The 21,529-nt window shown below is 40.8% G+C and overlaps 1 protein-coding gene across 2 annotated transcripts in view; it reads left to right on the top strand.

The window, feature by feature from the left end:
* LOC149457808 (solute carrier family 2, facilitated glucose transporter member 9-like) overlaps window positions 1-21,529 on the top strand; it is a 92,196-nt gene that overhangs the window by 25,677 nt on the left and 44,990 nt on the right. For both annotated transcript variants that reach the window (XM_089683274.1, XM_089683273.1), the window contains exons 3-6: window positions 3,439-3,599; window positions 11,799-11,923; window positions 15,830-15,975; window positions 19,579-19,711. In XM_089683274.1, the coding sequence (XP_089539400.1) occupies window positions 3,439-3,599; window positions 11,799-11,923; window positions 15,830-15,975; window positions 19,579-19,711 (565 nt within the window). The remainder of the gene's footprint in view (window positions 1-3,438; window positions 3,600-11,798; window positions 11,924-15,829; window positions 15,976-19,578; window positions 19,712-21,529) is intronic.

Raw genomic sequence — 21,529 nt, 5'->3', positions numbered from 1 at the left:
ATTACTTTAATTATACTTTAAAGGTGACCTCCAGCCCATATATTTTGTAGACCTTTTAGTGGCATTGAGAAGGGCTAGAATTTCCTTTTAGATTTTTTTTAGTTTGCTTAATCATCACTGGGGAGACATCTCTTTACAGACACTAACAACTCACTATGATTGCAAACCTTCCCTGCTGTAATTACTTGTTAGCAGGAGATGTTGCCTGTTATTGAGCTCTATCTAAGTTCAAATCATTGGATTGCAAGTAAATCTATATCCCAAAGCCAACATTTTTTGGGGGTAAAATGTGCTCAAGTTCAGATCAGAGTATTAAAAATAAACACTTTTCAATGATGAGTTAAAGCTTATCTGAAACCAAAGCTCTTTATTTTAGCCTGTTGATGGCTGGACCACACATTGGGAGGTAAGCGGCGAACATGGTCTGGACTGGGCTAACACAGACCGCAGTTGCTGCTTACCCCCCACTATGTGGCCATGCCTAAAGCAGGGCTGGCAGGAGGTGCAGAAGAAGACTGGAGAGATGGCTCCAGAGACTTGCAGGAAGCGCCTTCAGAGGACACATGTCTCATTGCTATATGGGGATGTCTCCTTGCTGGACTGGGCCATCTCTTTGCTGAATATATAGGGGTCACTGTGATTAGAGAGAAAAGGGGGGCATGATTGCAAGGGGCACTGTGATGGGGGGGCTGTGATTGCTAGGGGCACTGTAATGTAAAGAAGCACTGTGAAATAAAGGGAACTGCACTGTAAACAGGCACTGTAATAAATACAGAGCCAATTTACAGTGCAGTTCCCTTTATAGCACAGAAAGCCTTTACTTGAGTAAGATTAGGGAATGGATACCGCTAAGAACTAACACCAGGAATCAAATGTGTATGGTATATGGCGTGGCCTTAGCCACCGCTTTAGCCACGCCCTCGTATGTGTTTCATCCCGTCCGTCAGGGACTTGGTCACATAGGCAGGGTGACTTCTCTTCCTCCTATCCAGCTTCAGAGCGGCACCACCAAGCCTTATTCACGGTTCCCATGCCCCCTTTACATTAGAGTGTTGGGACCGACTCCGTGAATATCCCGTTAATAACTGCCCCTGTAAATCCCATCCCCCCGGTCTCTGGAAAAATTGGCTGCTCAGTCTAAAATGCCCGGGCCTATTGTTTGTTCCAGTCCAGACCTGGATTGGACCCCTATAAATTCTTTTTTTCCCCACTATCTGTGGGGAGATTTTTCAGACACAAAAGGCTCTTTCCAAAGTAAGAGAAATCCTTTCTGAAATTTCCACTGTAACATATATCCTCTTTGGAACACTTCCCATTCTCCTATTCAGCTGACAAACTAAAATGTTCGACTTCACTTTCAATCCTGGTGACACTGGTCACCAAAAACTTCAAAAATGAAAGTGTATGTCAAGCCAAAAATGTTTTTCCAGTTTTAGATAGAATGGGGAAAAAAACAACTGTATTTTTTTTTCTGCTACCCAGGGCTCCATAAGAGAGGATCAGGCTCACTTCCTGTCCTGCTGACAATGTATTACCAAACAGTAAGTGAGCGGAACTCTGAACAGGGAAAAAGGCAGAATTAAAAAGCTGACATGTTCTAGCCTTCCTCTACTCTATTAAATAAAAGCACACTTCTTTCTAACTGTGTTGCTGTTGGAGAGTTCCCATTACTTTTGGTTTGGTAAAATGGAGTCCGCAGGACAGGAAGTTAGGGTAATCTTTCTAATGGAACTCCAGATAGCAATAAAAACCTGACAGGGATACTTGCCTTTCCCCACTTTATTCAAAACTAAGAAAAAAAAGTTTTGACATATACTTTAACTACAGTATCTGTTATAGTTAGGTCTGGAAACCCAAATGTTTTTCATTTCAGAACAGTGGTTAAAAGACGCAATTGACTTGAGAATGCCTTACCAATATCAATGTCCTGAATAAAAAGCTTTGTTCCAGATCTGGCTGTAACAAATTGTTTTTTTCCGATCTCTACTGATGTGCATTTCATGGGTAGCTCCAGCCTTTAATCTATGCTTGAGGTTAACTATGACCTTTGGACCACCAAGTCATGTGTGGTCATGCACACTACATAAGCTTACCAGGTGATGATCATGCTTGTTGAAAGACCTCTAAACTTGCATGCTGGCTTTTCTAAGCAATATATAAAGAAAAAAGTGTTGCAGGATGTTGGTAATTAAATATAGTTACAATCAAAGAAATATTCTAGTATGCAGTTAACTTCTAGCATTTAAACCTAATGATGAATTATGCCAACTGACAGCTTTAATTTTCCTTTAGCTTAAGGGTTCGTTCACATCATACGTGCAAAAGAGTGGCAAGCACAGAACAAAAGCTATACAAAACTATATAACTATCAGCATTTCTGTTGAGGGCACAGAGATATTTTTACATACACTTGCAAATAAATGTTATCGGTATGCCTTTCCTATATAAGGTATCTTTTGTTCCTGTTTAGTGAACCTTTAAGTTCTGGATTTTTATCTGTCATTTTTTTCTTTTCGATTACATTTCTAAAGCTATTGCTTTCACATGTAAATTATGTATCTGGTCTGTTTTTGTTTAAAAACTAGGGAATACATATTACAAACGTGTCCTATAGTAACCAATTTTGATTGTTTTTTATTATACCTTTTCATTATGTTTAATATCTGGAGTATAATTTAAAAAATACCATTATGCATTATGTAGAATTAAAACATTGATCGTCTAAGGCTCCATGCACATTAGCATTTTTTTTTATTTGTTGTGGGGGTTTTTTAGCTGGGAAAAACGCTGGATAAAAAAATGCTGGTAATAGCTTTTTTGTAGCATTCAGAAGTGATTAGGAACATTAGCGTTTTATTAGCGTTTTTGCAGTACATGTAGAGGGGGGGGGAAAAAAGCTAGAAAAAAAAATCTGTTAGGAGCGTTCTAGTAGCGTTTTTATGTTTTTTTTTTTTTTGTTTTGTTTTGTTTTGTTTTTTTTTTTTTTTTTTTCCTGCTGGAAAAAAGCTCCAAAAACTCTACAAAAACAATTTTTTTTCTGCTTCTAGATGCGGAAGCTCAAAAATTCTAATAGCCTCAAGTTGTGTGCATGGACACATAAGATAACACTATTTAGCTTCTAGGAACAGAAAAAAATATGCTGATGATAACTTCTAGGAGCCTATAAAACGCTAGTGTGCATGGAGCCTAATAGAACATTACACATTTTTTGAATATTCCTATTACATCTAATTACATTCAATTCTGCATTTGTCTGTGCCGAGTGACTTAATGGGGATTCTTAGACAGTTATTAATTATAGCAATTGTCTTAATGAATTAATATTTTACTTTGTTTTAAGAGCAGCCATATACTAAAAAGAGGTTCTTCATCTAAGTAATTTGCACACCAATTACAATATCCTATAATCTTAATAATTCAGGGTTTTCTATTTTGCAGCATATTAAAGCATTTTACAACAGTACCTGGCACCAGCGATATGGAGAATTTCTTGAGCAAAGTCCATTAACCATTTTTTATTCCTTCACGGTGTCCGTGTTTGCGCTAGGTGGAATGTTGGGCTCTCTGTTTGTTGGAATTCTGGTATCAAGATTTGGAAGGTATGTACATGATAAAAAGATATCTGTGTGTTTTTAGTATCAGGTATGTGTTATGTATTTCTTGGGAACAATAACTTGTATGAATTTTGCAGCTCATGTCTTTTGTAAATTATTTTAAGATTTACAGGGTATGTCCTACAAAAATGTTTTTTTTTTTTTAAATTTTGGATAAAGTTGGGAAGGATTGGAGCCACTTCCAGCTTTGTATGTGTAGCACTACCCCCTTAAGGGTTGTTTAGTAATTTTCAGGTTCCCTGTCAATCTGAACCTCTTGTTGAAAGCCCAACTTTTGCTGACACCACCGTGCTCCCGTGCCCACAGTAAATCACAACTTTAAAATGGGCTCACACAAAAATTAGTGTAAACCAATATGAAGTTTTTATTGGAATTGAAGGTAACTTGGTCAAAAATAACAAAATGACACTGATATACGCAGAAAATATAATCACTCTTGGTAATTGTGAGCAAAATTAATGACAATCACCATAAAGCAACGATAACTGTTGGCAGGCCTGCTTTCTGAAATAACCCACTGCGTCCAATCTGAGGAGACTGCTGAATCCCCAGTGAGCAGAAACAAGTATCAAGAAACAGGTAAGCTCAGTGTGGGTCCCTAGAACTAGATAAGGATTAGATGTGAAGGAAAGAGAATTCTCATTTGAAATTGAGCACTGTTGCTTTAAGAACACTACAGTGTTTTCTACGTGCTTGTTGGGGACCAGTTGATATGAAGTTGAGATAAGGTGTGGAATATAGTTCCTTGGGATAGTAACACAAAAATAGTGAAGAAACTAGGGAGATTTAACACTTTTTCTCTTGATGGTAGCGAATTGGGGTGGGGTCCTCTTTAAAGCACTAAACATGGGCAGGCTTGAAGTAATGGATAGCAACAATTGGCATAATTGTCTATGGGCAAAGACAGCTCCCTCTGAATATCAAAGTAGGGGCCAGTAGGGAGTTGCACATAATCTGAAATCACCACAGAACCCTTCTCCAGCTCTCCTTGCACGAGCCATAAGCCATAGGCCCTGATGCAAGCAGTAAACTCACTCTTGGAACGAGTTATGCAAATATCAAAATGCCTTGAAGGGTGGATGCCATTCTGGAGGGATCCCTAGGCAGTGCCCACATGTGATGCTGAGCCTCCATGATAGAACTGAAATTCAGTGAATTAAAAGGGGCAGTAAGTCTGGGAAGGAAAGGGCTACATGACCTATCTGACTTGCTACAATTTCTAATGCACACTCCAAAAAACTAATGCACTGGGGTTCAGCTTTATTCACTTTCTACTAGTGCCAACACACTTTTAACTGCTATAGTAGCCAAGAGTTTAAATTTTTTCCACCAGCAACGGGCTTTCAGGTGGAATTGATTTGGGTGGCTGTAAAACCCAAGGATGTAGCTTGAAGCTTGTGAGCCCTGATACAAAAGTTGACCTTGGGCCCCCTACTACCACCCACCACATGCCAAGATACTCCCACCACGCAGCAAAATACTCCAAACGACTAAAGAGTTATAAGACATTAACTAACAAGGCCTAGCTAAGTAGTAAAGAAAACTTAGAAAATATTATAAAAGATAATACAAATATCACTATATAAATATAAACTTAGCCGACATTAACAGTGGACAGTGTCAGTTAGTAGGGCAAGGGACAGTAACAGTAGTTTTTGTTTATTTTTTTACAATTTTTTTTAGGATCCCCATTTGGGTCCTTTGGTGAAATATCAGTCTCAGTATGACATGGCCTTCAATCTCCATCTCAGGTGCTCAGAACGAATAAACATGAATAGCTCTGTACAGAACTTCCCATTCATTCACAAACCAAAGCACATTAAACACTGTTTATTGTACTTCAGTTATGAATGTACACAGGAATGACTGGTACTGATTGCTCACTGTGTTCATTCAGAAAAGGAAGAGGCTGGTAAATTACATATTTACCGGCCCCTTCCCTGCTTTCCATCCTGAAACATCCCTCTGTGTGCCTGCAGCAGCTGGCGGAGGAGAGAAGAGAGGGGGGGCTGGTAGTTCTGTGGGGGGGGGGGGGGAGCGAGCACACAGGAGACCTGGGCAGCAAAAATTAGAGTACGCTGGATAGGAGGGGTGGCATATAGAGGAAGTGATCCCCCTCCATTTTCCTCCTGCAGCCGCTGAATGCCTGCAGGAGAGATATGAGGAAAGTCCAGCTTTCAGCAGCTGCAGGAGGAAAATGGAGGGGATCGATTCCTGTATATGCCATCCCCACCGCCCCTCCTCTCCAAGTGTAGAATCGAATGTGACATGGAGGCAGTACAGGCACTGGCGCATAGGTGGGGTCACCATTGTGGCCCCTGTGAAACTTGATGCTACACCAGTATTGGGGTCTCTTCGTGCCAAACAGGGGTCCCCCTGATGCCTGCACACTACAAGTCCCAGAATGTCCAGGACTCACCCTCCCCCATGCTGGCTCCTGCCACTCCCTCATATATGGGATTTCCCCACTACAGGGGGAATCCTGGGAAGTCTCAGTCCCCCTCAATGTACAAGTCCCCCTGTCCTGTGTCTCGGACTGTAGAATGTTCACATCCCCCCACATGGCTTGATGAACTTACGGTCCCTATAGGATTTCCAGGGCACCTGGACCAGCTTCAGCTAGAGTGCATGTACATCCGCCCAGGCCCCGTCCGCTACAGAGGACAGGCGGGGGTGGGGGGTGCAGGATAAGAGAAGAGGGAGGCAAGGAGAGATCCACAGGGACTGACTTGGGGGCAGAGGTGAGCAGACAAGGGGGTGGGACCCGCTCACAGATGGGCAGGGACTTGAGAGGACTGGGAGACAGTGGAGAGAAGTCAGGATGACACACTCTGAGCATGCAGGAGGGAGGAAAGTTCCCTCATTGTTGCACTACTCTTATCATTCCCCTCCACATGTGACTTGCCTCCTCCACTCAGCAACCCCATCCTGCCTGACATCTGTGTGGAGGGGAATGATCTGTCCTAGCCCATGCTGGCCTCTCAGGTGACCCCGGTCCCTCACACACAGGAATGCTGTGCTCTATGATACAGTGACATAAAGTTCAATGTGAGAGTGGGAGCTGCACGGACCCCTTTGGATCAGGGGCGAGGTCGCAATTGCGACCCCTGTGACCCTGATGCTACACCAGTGATTAAATCAACCATTCACTCCCACAGCCCACCAGAAAACCAGACTCCACTGTCCCACATGCATATCTGGGACCAGAATGGTTGGGGGGAACAAAGGGAGACCAGTGAATGCCTGTTTGCTGATCTCCCTTTTGCTTAATGTTCTACATCACTTCTGGGTTCAGCTGTCACTTTTCCTGGCTGCTGTGGCAGAGGATGAAGCTAACGGAGCATAATATGTGCTTCATTAGCTTCACGTAGAGGGAAGAGGTAATTGTAAAAAAATGTAATTACATACTGTGAAAAAAATAATAAATTACATATTCCTGCAAACATTGGAGGGAAAGCAATGAATCTAGGGCCTTCATTCATGATTAACTCTACACTGATAACCTGTAAAAGCTTTTAAAGTAACACTTATGGACAAAATTTGTCACTGTTTTATGGGTGTCAACAAGACTTGACATGTTGGGTATCTATTTACTTATCACAACTTCATCTTTTTGTATTTTACCAAAAATTAGTTAACAAATTTTGTTTGTATGCGCTAAAATTATCTTTAGTGTATTTTTTACTAAACATTTGCATTTTAATAAACGTGAGCTTAAATTGTGTGACATAAAAAATTATAGTTAGCATCATTTTATTATCTAATTTTATTTCTTTCAGAAAATGTATATTTGAGAATGGGGTTAACTTTGGGTCTAAAATGTGCATTTTAACATGTGTGCAAAAACGGGCTCTGGTATGAAAGTGGCAAAGTCTTTGCACATGGCCAGTGAATGTGCTATTTAACTAGAGCAAATGATAGATGGTGAATGATTGGCAAACCAAACACTGCAGTTGAATACATATTCTCCTTTGAGACATCAAACATTCTCTAAAGGCAGTTTCATACTTCTGTGTTTTGGTGCAGGATTAAGAATTTAGCCAGACACACCTGTTTCCAGCAAAACCCACCTTTCCCAAGAATAAATGCATGTGTTGAAAATACAAGGAGCCTGCAGTAGGTGTGACTGAATTACAAACAGGTAAAGAATTGGGGTTCCCAGGTCACTAGATCACTGACAAAAAGATAGTGAGGTAGACTGATGCACTACCACAATGCATGGACCCATGTAGGGAAATTTCTGACAAAGTAGGCTCTATTACTTGAATGCAGTTCAAGAGTTAGTCCAAGAAAAGACTAACTATCTATTTTAACCACTTCAATACCAGACACTTTTACCCCCTTCCTGCCCAGGCCAATTTTCAGATTTCAGTGCTGTCACACTTTGAATGACAATTACTCAGTCATGCAACTCTGTACCCAAATTAAATTTTGGTGGTATTTAACCTCCCTGGCGGTATTCCCGAGTGTAGCTCGGGGTAACATTTCAGTACCAAAAGCGGTAACCCCGAGCTACACTCGCGAATACCATGCGGCGCTGCTCCGGCATGTGTTCTTCACTTACCTTACCCTGCACTCCCACGATGTGTCCCCTGCAGCGTCCCCGGCCATCTCCTCCGGCCGATGCCGGCATCCGGCTTCTGTGTCCTGTCCCTGTGACGTCGGGACGTACGGGCGCCGCCGCCGCTGGCTGCGGGAAATTTAAAAATTTTAAAAAATGTCTTTTTTTTCATTTTACACAGTAAAACATTGCTGTTTCAACCTATTTCACATACATATTGTCCCTAGTGCTTTGTCCTGCGCCCTGCCTGCATTTTGTCTGTTCTTTCTGCCTGGAAACTGAGAAATGTCCATGGCGTCCAAAAAGTGTCCCTTTAGGTCAAAAGCGGTTTAGATCAGCTAGAGAACAGCGATAGTAAATCAGAACCACTTACAGAATTGAGTGATAATGATTCGTGGGGGAAATTCGTCATCAGAAACTGAAAACAATTTTGCGACTGAGCTCAGCAATGTGCGAACTTGGCGCTCTATTTCACATTTCAGTGTTTTTGGTTTGATTATATTATGGAATTAAATTTTTTATTATTTTTATATTATTTTTATGATTATTTATTAAATTATAATTTATGATTTTGTGTTTCAAATTTTATCATACCCGGGATGTTTACTAGACTCTTGTTCGGACAGATTTCAGTGAGTTTTTCCTAAAAATTACAGCCTACAATAAAAAAAATACATATTTCCATGCAAAAAAATGGTACCGCTTTCAGCACCAAAAATCTGAAATAATCATACCGCCAGGGAGGTTAATCCCCACTGCTTTTTTTTATTTTTTTTTTGCTAAATAAACGAGAAAAGACCAAAGAGTTTGAAAAAAGTTTTGTTATAAAATTTTGCAAATACGTAATATTTTTTCTTCATTGATGTGTGCTGAGGCTGCACAGATGGGCTCTGATGATGCTGCACAGATGGAGCTGCAGTGATAAGCTGCACTAATAATCAGGGCACTGATGAGGCTGCACTGATGATCAAGGCATTGTGTATCACCTTAAATACTGTACTACCCTTCACAGATCTGGCTTTCCTACCCTAACACGCTGTATCTGTGTGAGGAAAGGAGAGCAGATAACAAACAGTGTTTGTTTACTCTGTGACAGCTGTGATTGGACATAGCTGATCACATGGCAAAGGGCCACTGTGATTGGCCCTTTACCCCGATCTGTGATCTGCTGTGTCCAAGGCGTACAGCGGACACAGAGCACTCCCAATGCACGCCCCAGGGAGAACTGGAGAGACACACTGTAGCCATTTATCCGCTATAGCACAGTGTTAAAGTGGTTAAAAAAATATACCCTTCACCTTGTTCATACCTATCTTATATATAATATATATATAAAAGATATGTATACTTACTATTTTAATCAACTGGTCCAATCATGCATTTACACCGTTTCAGCTTCCCTGTGTCAGTGAGCTCCGGCTACAGGGGAGAGGAAGCGCTGACAATGGCTGTGCTATGGGAGCCTATGGGTGGTGTCAAGGATCCCAGAATTTAAAGTTGTCAAGTGCTCCCATACACAGAGCTGCAAGATCATTTGACTGGACCAGAGGATTAAAAATAAGTACACAGATTTTCTTATACAGATTAGGCAGGATAGGTAGGAGTAGGGGGAGGGAACATTTTTAAGAATGCTTATAGTTAGGCTTTTCTTCCAATTTCATTTTCAATTCTGACTGCAGTGTACCTTGAAATCATGTTGTTATTCTGGGTAATGTGGAACTCTGGTTGTTTGCAAAAAGCCAACAGATTTTTATTCCAAACATGAGATGAAGATAGAAGAAATGCAAAGCCAGTGTTACTGCCCTCCAGCATCTGACTTATGTAAAGTTGAGTATTTGAGTAAATCTAGTAATTTATGATAATGCTCCTCAAATGCTGATAATTCAAGGGTTAATTGAAGGGTAAGACCTCATTGGATGCCACTTAAAAGTTAAAGTCCTTCATCTCTGTAGGATTTATTAGTTCAGTGCCATTCTCATTCACAGTAATGATCACACACAGACAATTAATATCCATGGGATAGCCAAGTTGCTCACATCAATAGCATGGCTGTGTATATGATGAGAACATATTGTGACTAGCCGAGCAGAATATAGTTTACTTCAAACCTCATCCAAGGCTGCCTGCTATCTTCCATTCCAGATTAACCACTTTCTCACACTATTAACCCAGGCCTTTTCATTTACATAATGGTTTTCTCTTAATGGCAGGAGCTTGCACTTCTACATAATAACACTTTATACTGCTTTACCCGATCAGGCCTTATGTTTGTCTAACACACATACATTCTAATTGTAGTACTACCCCCATAGGAGCTGCTGATAGATGATGAGGTTTCCTACAATTTCCAGTGATGACCATAACTAAAACTGGACCCAACAACCCACCAATACATCAATGCTGATAAATGGGCTCTTTATTAAAAACAGAACGGTGGTTAGCAGGCTTGACAATAGTAAATGCAGTGGTTTAATGAGAGTAGAAGAATTCCATATCCCATCAATTTGAAGAGTATTTGTGTTCATTTTCTGTATAGCTACTGAAAGGCCTTGCCCTAAATGCAGTGGGCAAGTGGAGAAGTACCATACAACAAAAATCCAAGGGCCTACCTGCAAGTTACTAGACCCTCACTTACTGCTGTCCAGTGGCTAAATCTGTCACAAAGTCTGCAAGTGTCTGTGCTATCATCTGGGCAACCATATATACAAAAAAAAGCCGCCTCCTTCCTTTTGTTTAACTTCCCAGTCTCCCAACATTTTGTGATACCTCCAATGGAAGAAACTTTACAATCATTTGAACTGTATCTTCTTTTTACAATAATGCACTTTCCACTATATTTTGGAACAAAATGGAGAAAAACTTTATCCCTACTTGGTGTACTGTAAATAATGCCCAAAGGATACTACTGTCAGAAAGTCTGCCCGTGGTGGGGCCCCTTTAAAGTTAACAGTGGAGTGCCCTGGGAGAAATGTAAGTATGGGTGAGAGACCAAGTACAGCTTCCTAGTATGGAGAACATACGAATCAATGTCACTGGGAGTAGGTGACAGATTATTTAGCTGGTGGAGTCTAGTACAGGCTCAGCAATGCTGCACAATACAGAGAGAAGAAATGTATGAAGTGTATTGAACAACTGTTATCCGTAGTGCATAGAGTGTAAAGAGAAACTGATATTCGGAGCGAACAATGTAAAGAGTATAGAAGTTGGTCCACAGGTTACAAGGAGTTAATTGTGTCCTTTCGGAGAAGCGTTGCTTTTCAGTTGGAGTGCTGCCCTAATGCCAACCTTGCGTTAGAGAGCAGCCTTAGCCCACATTAGGGGCACTAGTGAATACTTTCTCCGCAGTGAGCCCTGTCCATAACAGAGCCACCTAGGCTGCCTACAGCTAGGTCCAATGACCTGGAGAGGTAAGCACTAAAGTTACAGTATAGTAGAGTATGATTCCTAGTATGAGGGAAAGGGGGGGGTGTTTAGCAGGGTTATATAGAGGAAAAGTTCTCAGCGTTATTTTGACTTCACAGTTGCTGATCCATACTTTTATACATAACATCAATTGTTTCTGAAGCTCCTAGTATAAGTCCATTTGCTGGTTAATGGTCAGTACTGTTAATTATGTCCTGCAGGAAAGGAACAGTGATAAAGAGCTCCCCACTGGTCTTCATAGCCGGTGCTTTGATGGGTTTCAGCCGGATTTTAGGATCCCCAGAGATGGTGATCATTGGACGGTTTATCACCGGCATTCACTCAGGTAAGGTTTCCTAATTGCTTGTAGCACATACTCATAAAGCAAAAACATAACCATTTATTGTGTCCCTTCGCTGCAGTGATACTGTAGCATGGATTCTGAATGTCTAATAAAATTGCTTTTCAGTCCAGATACTGTCATCAAGTGTTATAACTCAAACTTGGCTGACTCCTGGACCTGTGCAACTTATTTGAGAAGGCAGAGAGCAGTGTGTAAGATGCAGCAGCCTATAGCCAGTGAAAATTCTCTTGGTCCATCAGTAGTAACCTAAAATTTAAATGGTTGATGTGGGTTATTCCATTTTACATTACTGCTCTGTGCAGTCCTTTTTTTAAAACAGATTATCTTTTCTTTTTTTAAAAGATGAAGCCTAAAGCCAATGAAAATGTTGATCGACTTTACAGTACAAAACATGTCTGTAAGAGTTGATTTACTGAAGGCAAATAGACTGTGCACTTTTCAAAATGCAGTTTCACTCTACAAGTGAAGTTGCTTCAGAGCTAAGTAAATGAGCAGAAGCTCTGCTGACTTCAATCACCCAATCATGTGTAAGCAAAATGCTGTTTTTTATTTTCCTTGCACATGATTGGGTATTCTTTGCAAATTGAATATTACTTGGTGTTCTTGTCTTTTAATGTCCCCAAAAGCAGAAGGAGAAATGCTGTGTATATATACTAATGTATAAACATTAGTTTATACATGTAGCACTTAGCCCTGAAGGGTCCTGAAAGAATGTATCCATGTCTTTCACAGTGGTACAGAGGCTATCAGTCACACAAACTAATGTGTAGGCAGGTGAGGTCTACTTTCTCCACTGCAGATGGCACTTAACCTCAGTGGCACTGCAGAGAGAGAGAGGAATCGAGAGGAACATGGCTCTTCTATGGTTTTCTGTGTCACTGGGGCAGTGATCCAGTTGGATGCTGGCAGCCCATGTGACTCTGGCAGCCATCTTAAGTCAGGCAGAGTCTATTTAAGACCCTGGCTCCTGGGATTGGCACGCAATTTGAGTGTGGGTAGTGTAGGGACAGGTCTCCCATCTGACAGGGACAGTGAACTGTGGTAGAAAGAGGTTCCAGATGAGTAGGGAAAGAATAGACATGCAATCCTTCCTAGAAGCCTTCCTACTTAGTTCCAGATTGGGCAGGTCCCATTCTTCCCTTAAAGACAGACACTATCAGTACATCTGAGACCTGCTCTGCTACACATTGCTGTCATGTTCCGTGAGTGTTCCTGATCAGCTGCCTTCCCACTGGGCCTATTATGGTTTACTTTACATCTTTAATGCAAGTTCTGTTCTTGCAACTGGACTCTGCGTGTTTACTGCCTCCGAACCATGCTGCACCTACCCACACAAGCACCCTGACAATTAAGGCTTATTCTAGGGGATGTCTTTTTAGGGTTTATTGCTGAAAAACTTTAAGAAGAGAGGGGTTTAGGGTCACAGAATACTCCAAAATGATCAGTAACAGTAGGAGGAAAAGCTTGTCTCTCTAATCTTCCTCTATGCAGTGTTTCTGGGGGTAGCAGAGAATGGTAAGTGTATATTAGGGCCCTACACCAGTAGTCCAAATAGCAACTTCTGAAAACTGGTTCCATTTTGACACTTGTACAACTATTAGTCCCCAGGAGCTGTCTGCCACCCAGCACCCACAGGTAGACCCCTAGTGAGATTGCTAACAACATCCTTCTCCAAACTGAAGATTTTAGTGCAGTGCCTTCTTGCAAATGTAATCCTCAGGCAATCTTCTCCTAGGCCCTCAGCCCAGCAGCTGCTGAGGCCTAAACTGCAGCTTCTTGTCTCTCTGGCTATCTCCCAGGGGCAACAGCCCCCCCAGGAGACTGAAACCCACCATGACTAGGAAAGAACAATCTGCTCAGGGCTCCTGTACATTTATCACCTCTCCAGCCACCTTCTGGATGCTTCCTTCCAGGGATTGCCTGGAGCATGATGAATAATCAACTGGTCATTTGAATCTCCCAGTCCTATGTTCTGGAAACCTCTTCCAGAGGCAGGAGGAAGTAACCAAACTCTCAGCTCAGGAAACCCGAAGGGGACCAACACAATCAATCAGTGCTTCATTCACTACAATGGAGCCAAAAACAAATTTTACCTAGAAACCTATCCAGAAGAGGGCACTACATACAATATTATTCTTTTCTCATTTTCCTCACATAAGCTACATTTTCCTCTGCTTCTCTATGAAGGGATTCCCTTCCCTTGTAATTGTTTACACATACTTACCCCATTGTTTATGCATGCCCCCCACTTCCCTCACTCTGTTTACTCTTGCCCCTCTCTTCTTTCCTCTTGTTTGTAAATTAAGCCTATAGTAATGACATTAAAGACCAAATCCTTGAGAATACCTAAAAACAGTTTACTCTTGGTTCACTTTTTTTGTTCTTAATAGTTAATGCAATTACCTGACGTTCGTGCCCCTATTGGGATCTCATAGGTTACTTAAGGTTGAATTCAGGCTTCTATTGGTAGTGCCTGAATTATGTTTTCCTGTAGGTGGCAGTAGGTATTTAGAAGAGAAGAGACAACAGTCATTTTGGTGATTCATACTAGTAGTTTCGATGATCAGGACAGTGGTGGCAGAATTTCAAGCTTGTAAAAGTTAACTTTTTACATGAATTTTGATATCCAGTTTACAAATTGTGGGTAGGTAGGGGTTTTTTAAGGGTTTTAGCAAATGTTATCTGTAAAGAGGCAACATCATTGCTTGGATACAGTATTTTGGTCTCGTGTAGGACCTGTTATAGTCCTAAAACCATGGATGGGTTTGAGTCTCTGTTAGATGTTTATTACAGCAAGCTTTCCTTTACTTCTGTTGGGAAATGAATGGAAATCTAGCAGGGATACAGACAAAAAAATATAGGTAGTAGACTGAGGAGGGTTTAGAACTTCTGACAAGGGTTTTCTTGTTCTTCGTGCCCCAGGAGGAACAGCTGTCTCCCTTATTTGTATGGGCATCACAGGACTAGGAAGTGAGGGAAAAATACCCAACAAGGTCACAGATGGGAAACCTGACCATTTTAATTCTTCCTCTCCGTCCATTCCCAAACTAAAAATCTTAGGAGGAACTGGGCTTTATTAATGCTCATCATCTTCTGTCCATATAATGTTCTAACATCTTAAACTCTACTGCAATAAAAATGATTTGTAGCCTGACTTGTATATTGTTGCTTGATCATTAGGAGAAATGGTTTTGGTTAGCCAAGTAAATAGCCATTGGAACAATTGTTTGCCATTGAGTCTATCTAAACCCAAGAATATTTAATATATTGCAGCTTACTAGTCCTTGCTGTGGCTTCATTAGTTTTCACATTTCAGGCTAAGTATATTCTCTACAGAAAAATAAAACCCGGTAATCTGCCTAAAATGCAGAAACTTTGTCACTTCTTGAAAGCTAAACTCAAATAATTCCAGACTTTCCCAGGTATCTTCTGAGAACTACAGACCCCCTCCCCCAAGTTCTAGATATGAACAGTTTGCTTAATTACATCTAAGAATTTATAAATTGCAATATACCACGTTTGTTCTTAGGTTATATATACAATTTCCACTAAAACTGTAATCTGTAAACTCTTCACACATGCACAAATAAGAACCCAAGGTGAAGGACTTGCTTGCAGACTCTGTCTGCACAGTAAAATGTATGTATTCCATTTTACAAGTTGTATAACTTACTGATGTCTAGACTCAGTATAGTAAGTGCTAGTGTGCTTCTTCCCTGTGTTACTAATACTTTAATCAGAAAAGCATGCATGGAATTCTACAAATACCTGCTAAGTGCAAACATTCAAATGACTCGATCTTGCCGATTCTACCAAACTTGCAACTTTGTTGGGTAATTGTTAGGTTTGTTTTTGTATTAACTTCTCATTGCATTATCTTGTTTGCAGGTATTTCCCTCAGTGTGGTTCCTATGTATTTAGGTGAAATTGCCCCAAAGAATCTTCGTGGATTTTTGGGTCTGATGCCAAGTATTTTCATCTGTTTGGGAGTGTTTGCTGCGCAGGTTCTTGGCCTACCAGAGATACTGGGTCAGGTTTGTTGGTCATGTGTATTTGTACTTTTAAAGGATTTGTAATTTTTCATGAGAAATATGGAACTTTGGTAATGGACGTCTTAAAAATAGGTTGTTTAGTTTAATGTGTTCACTTAAATTGAAGTCCAGGAATGGACTTTTCTTCATACTTGCAAATGTAAATATCCATGTCTGATATCTGTAGGGATGCTTGGGTTGCTGAAAATCGCTGTAGTAGTTCTGTGCTACCTATAGTGATATCCATGATCTTTTGGGTGCTGCTCAAGGAACTTCCCCTCTGCACACTAAACAGGGAATTGCTTGCTTGGCACTTCCGCCATTAGGAGCAGGCCTTGGAGAGGATGATGATGTTACAATCTCCACCTCTTCTATTCAGAGAATGACTTTTATCCATTAAGATAAATACAAGGCATTCTCTGTATGGCCATGGTGCCAATCCCTGCAGCTGGTGTGCGGATATCAGATATGGATACTTACATTGAACCAAGCTAGTTCAATATGAGTTTGCAAAATAAGAATACCTGGAGTTCTGCTTTATGCTACTTTACTTTCTAACTGTTTTGTTAAAGCTGTTGTTCTGTAAAGTAGATGTAAACCCTACTGAATGACTTTTAGTTTGCTAAAGCACTCTATCACAAACTATTGCCATTTTTTTTTCACTTAAAATACTTTTTTCACCATATATAATTTTAATGAAAGCTACAGATTTAGAAATATTGAAATTTCTTTTTCAAATTACAACATGTTGAGGGTCAACCAGAGATGGTGTCTAATTTCTTCTGTGATACTCACATTAAGGCTGTTGGTGAAGACACTCCATTTTTATTCTGCCATAACTACAAGTGCTAGAATAATTGTAATAATCAAGATCACAACACTCTCTTCCCAACCGCAGGAAGTAACAGGGCTTACTTTTCTTGTATTTGCCTGGGTTGCCATATTTTTGTGAAGACTTACGGAATAGTATACCGCTTCCTTTCTGGGGCGCGCATGTGAGCTCTGGTGGTAGAATGTGTATGCTTTCTAGCTGCTATAACTTTCTCCAGTTAGGAAAAGCCAAAGAAGTGGAACTGGCACAGGAACAGCTTGTGAATAATGGCCACCTTGCAGTGGTAGCAGAGACATGCTGATAGAGAGAATAGCACAACATACTCAAGGAGGCACTGGAGACTTTTAGACTTGCATGTGCAGTCAGATGAAGAATAACTTCAAAAAAGCCTAATAGCACTGGTGAGCCAAGGCTTCCGTGGGACACCCAACAATAGTTCAAACCATAAAATACAGAAAGAAGCACCAGATCAAAACCAGATGAAAGAGTACAAGATACTTTTTGGTAAAAAAATTATATAAAAACATCCAACACATTTCAGGGACAACACCGCTCCCCCTTTATCAGGGCTCAACACAGGATAAAACTTGGATGGAAAACAGTGACTTCACAGATCTGTATTACAACAACCAGTATTGAACTTTCCCCATGGAGTAACAATTTGACAGCAGTTGCCAAGCTGCTCCATAGCAATCATCTGGTTCTGGTCAGGTGCTAGTTTCTGTATTTCTATACTGATGATCAGAGATGCTGAGGTCCAAAGATTCTGAAAAGGGAACCATTAAAGCCAAAAAGAGGACTAATAATGCTGGAAATGAGAAAGTAAGTCTTCATTTAGTGAAGCAGAACAGTCAAAAGAGCTTCTACTCAGAGTTGAAGTAGTGTGTATAAAAATACAGCAAGATTACTGCAAATTTTTATTTAGAAGAACTAGTTTTGGAGTCTCTTTAGTTTGAAAGGGAATGTAATAGGACAGAAATATGGAAGCTACCATTGCTTATTTGTTTTGAAAGGTGCATGCTCTAGGCTCACAATCCCTACCCTTGCCCTATTGTCAATAAACCCTGGCTTACCTCCCCAAACTCTACCTCCCACTATGCCAAATAAACACTTTACTCAAAGAGGGATTCTGTGGCCGTAAGGCTTTTTATTATACATGACGTATGAATAAATAATGAAAACATAACATTACAGATCAACTTGGGGTGGAAGTCCTTGTACCATAATTTTGAAACATTGTGCCTGTGGCACCCACTAGCTAAGTTATGCCCCCAGATGCAAGATATCACCTTGGGGACAATCCCAGCTGACCTCAGACACATTACAGGTCCACCACCACCTGGTCACTATTATTATTCCACACTAACTAGAGGGCACCATACCAGTGATGGTTACCCACCTATTTTCCCAAAAAAACAGATTTTCAACTCTTTTAAGGACCCCATACAGCAACAACGTTATAACCTACCTCCAACACAAATTAACCAAAACAGATAGGGAGGGAGTTCTTCCTACAGCTTCAATCCCTCAACTGATTCTGTCACACCCTTCTCTGCAAACTATCCTCCTACACTCCTCCCCATCACCCTGTCTCTTCAGCCAACCCAGTAGACACTGTAACTTTCATACCACTTTAAACAATTAACCCCCACGCTGCCTGGTTCCCCTTCCACTTTGCCATGTATGCTCTGTGCCTATCCATTTCTTTCCTCCGGGCCTGCCTTTATTAAGTGTGTCTGAGACACAGTGCAAGCAAGTGTGTTCATCAAGCATTCCATTAGTTACCGTATCAGTCTCAGATAGCCTATATTGTCCTATAGCAACCAATCATGTTCTTTCTTTTGCTGTACTGGAAAATGAAAAGGTAAATCTGATTGCTTGCTGTATTGTAACACACACACTAAAAATGTCCTTTTACTGACTCGCTTTGATAAAAGGGGACCTGTATGAAAAGAGTTCAGGTGTCGTTGTGGAATGTAGTACCTGGCCTGCTTCCAGGTGTTGCAGCCTCAAAGATTTATGGAAGATAAATACAGGCAACAAAACCTTTCTCTAGACACAAAGCTAAGCAGGGTAATAACCTCAAAACAGAAGATAGCAACCTTACAGGAAGACCTTAAGTCCAGAAGAGGCTAGAGAAGAGCAACTAAGCTGATAAGGAAATTGGGGACCTCAGTTATGAGGAACAGCTGCAAACATTAAACCTATTCTCCCTGGAGAAGAAACACTTAAGAGAAGATATGATTGAAGTTTAAAAATATCTAAACAATGATTCTAGAATAGGGAGAAAACTATTCAGTCTCAGGTCACTTAAGAAGACACGTGGCCACTTAATGAAGTCGGAGAAAAAGCCGATTAACCCTAAACTATGTAGGGGGTTCTTTACTGTTTGAGCGGTAAGGATGTGGAACTCTCACATTTGGTAGTGTCAGCAGGGAGTGTTGAATAATTTAAAAAAACTTAGATGGGCATGTTAGTGAGCATAATATATAGGGATATGGGGATTGAAGAAGTCATAAATACATACACACTCATACATCCACACAGGTTGAACTGGATGTCTTTTTTCAGCCTTACCAACTATGTAACCCTCTTATGATCCAATGAGTAAAAATAGCTAACCAACTTATAAAGGAGTTAATTGTTAATTGCCATGGTTGGCAATACTGCTTTACTTCAGACTCCGTCTGCTTGTGATCTAGAAGGTATTTTTGCTTGCATGTAAAATACTCTGTGCAGTCCTTTCCTATTCTTATGAGATGTTGTCTCAACAGGATGCAAGCTGGCCCTTGTTTCTTTCCTTGGTGGTGATACCCACTTTTGTGCAGATCTCAGTGTTGCCTTTTTTCCCAGAAAGTCCTCGCTACCTTCTCATCGACAAGGGCAATGTGCACGCTACAATAGATGGTGAGAAACAAACCTTGTTACCCTCTGAAGAAACTGGGAGGGGGGGTCATTTGTTTGAAAGATGACATTTGCAAAAAATGTATTTGGCACCTCTATGTAATCTTTAATGTGTTACAGTTCAAAGATTGACAGATAATGAAAACTGCTGATATTAGGAGATCTAGATTCTGGAATTAACTTTTTGCTCATGTTGTCTTTCTAAAATTTCCCTTTTTGTACACTGGTTAGCTAAAAAAGAAAAAGACAAGAAAAGCAATTTTCTTAGGTCTGTAATCAGATATGCCACTGTTGATTTGTATTATACAAACTTGTGTGAAATTGTATTATGAAGTGTATGTTCATAAAAAAGCAGACCAAGCCTGGCCTTGAAGTGGATATGGTGGATGGTGCAGTGTTGGTGTTTGATTTCTGAGCTTTTAAAGTTGAGCTCCATCCAAAGGTCTTTTTTTTTTTTTTCAGGATTTCGATAGAGTTAGGATGTTAGAACCTGTTTCTGGTTGGGAACATATTGGATTTTATAATATAAGGAGATATTTTACTTATGTGGACACAAACCATAGAAATGAAGATGTTCTAACCCAGGGGTTGTCAACCTGTGGCCTGCGAGCCTCATGTGGCCCTCTGAGCCCTCTGTTGTGGCCCTCATCCTCAAAGCAGGGAAGTGCACTTCTATTATATCCTCTGGGTTTGGTGCTTTCTGAAAGTGCACCAAAACTCCTGAATGCAGGAGTCTTGGTGCATTTTCAGAAAGTGCACCACACTTGCTAGATATATTAGAAGTCTATGGCAAAATGCAGCTAACCCACAGGAAAGCCGCAGGTGCACTGCTCTGCACCTGCAGTGTGAGTAAACTGTAACGTATCTCTGTGAAAGCAACTTTATAGGGGGCTTAAGACAGTATGAGCGTGTGTACATTTACGGTTTGGGGATGGTAAAAACCCATAGTTGAGACATGTTTTTACCACACCCTCCAACCACTAGTGTAGCCCCAGGGGTTTTACACTTGGACAGGAGGAGCGGTGGGGGTGGCATATACAGGAACTGAACCTCTCCATTTTCATCCTGCAACCGATAAGTCAGCTTCTCCTCTTGTCCCTCCCAGGTGGCATTCAGCGGAAAGTGTTCGGAACCATTTAAATGTGGCTTGTGACCGGCTACCAAACCATTTAAGTGGCCTTCGTGCTTCAAAATGTTGAGCACCCATGTTCTAACCCTTATACACTCTGTGTGTAAGAGTGGCCTTTACAAGTCTGCCTGACTGAACAAACTTTCTGGCAATTTGTTTTGCAAAATTGCAATCTCCGATATCCAATTGCATCCCTAAGGCTAAGTTGATATTTGGAGATTTGAGGAGCTTTTGAAAAGTGATTCACTGTCTGGTGTTCAAGAGTCCAGCCACCTCCTAAATGCCAATTTTTTTGTTTGGCGGCATGGCCCATTAACTTGAATGAGTGAGTTTTGACAGGTAGTGTTGTGTTGCCTGTCAACTATAAATACATGTATGTCACCTTATAGGTGGCCGGTCAAGGGGTTGTTAAACTGTCCATTTTTACTGACCCCTGGCTGCCATGAAAGAGGTCTGATGGCGTAAATGGGGAACCTTCAAGAAGTTTGAATAGATATTTGTTAGGCTGCATTCAGCCTGTGGAATATCTGCCTATCTAATTTTCTGCTTTCAGAGACAGATAAACTCTGCCTCTGGACACAGCAACACTCTTTGCAATGGCTAAAAAAAATTTTTTTAAAAAGACTCGTGAGCCAATATAGTGACTTTCACCTTCAAAATGTGTAACTATTCTTTAAAAAATGAATAAAAAC

Source organism: Staurois parvus, unplaced genomic scaffold, assembly GCF_062004578.1.
Source record: "Staurois parvus isolate SC_StPar_1 unplaced genomic scaffold, SC_StPar_1.0 ptg000303l, whole genome shotgun sequence".
NCBI lineage: Eukaryota > Metazoa > Chordata > Amphibia > Anura > Ranidae > Staurois > Staurois parvus.
This window is presented reverse-complemented; position numbering and strand designations above follow the sequence as displayed.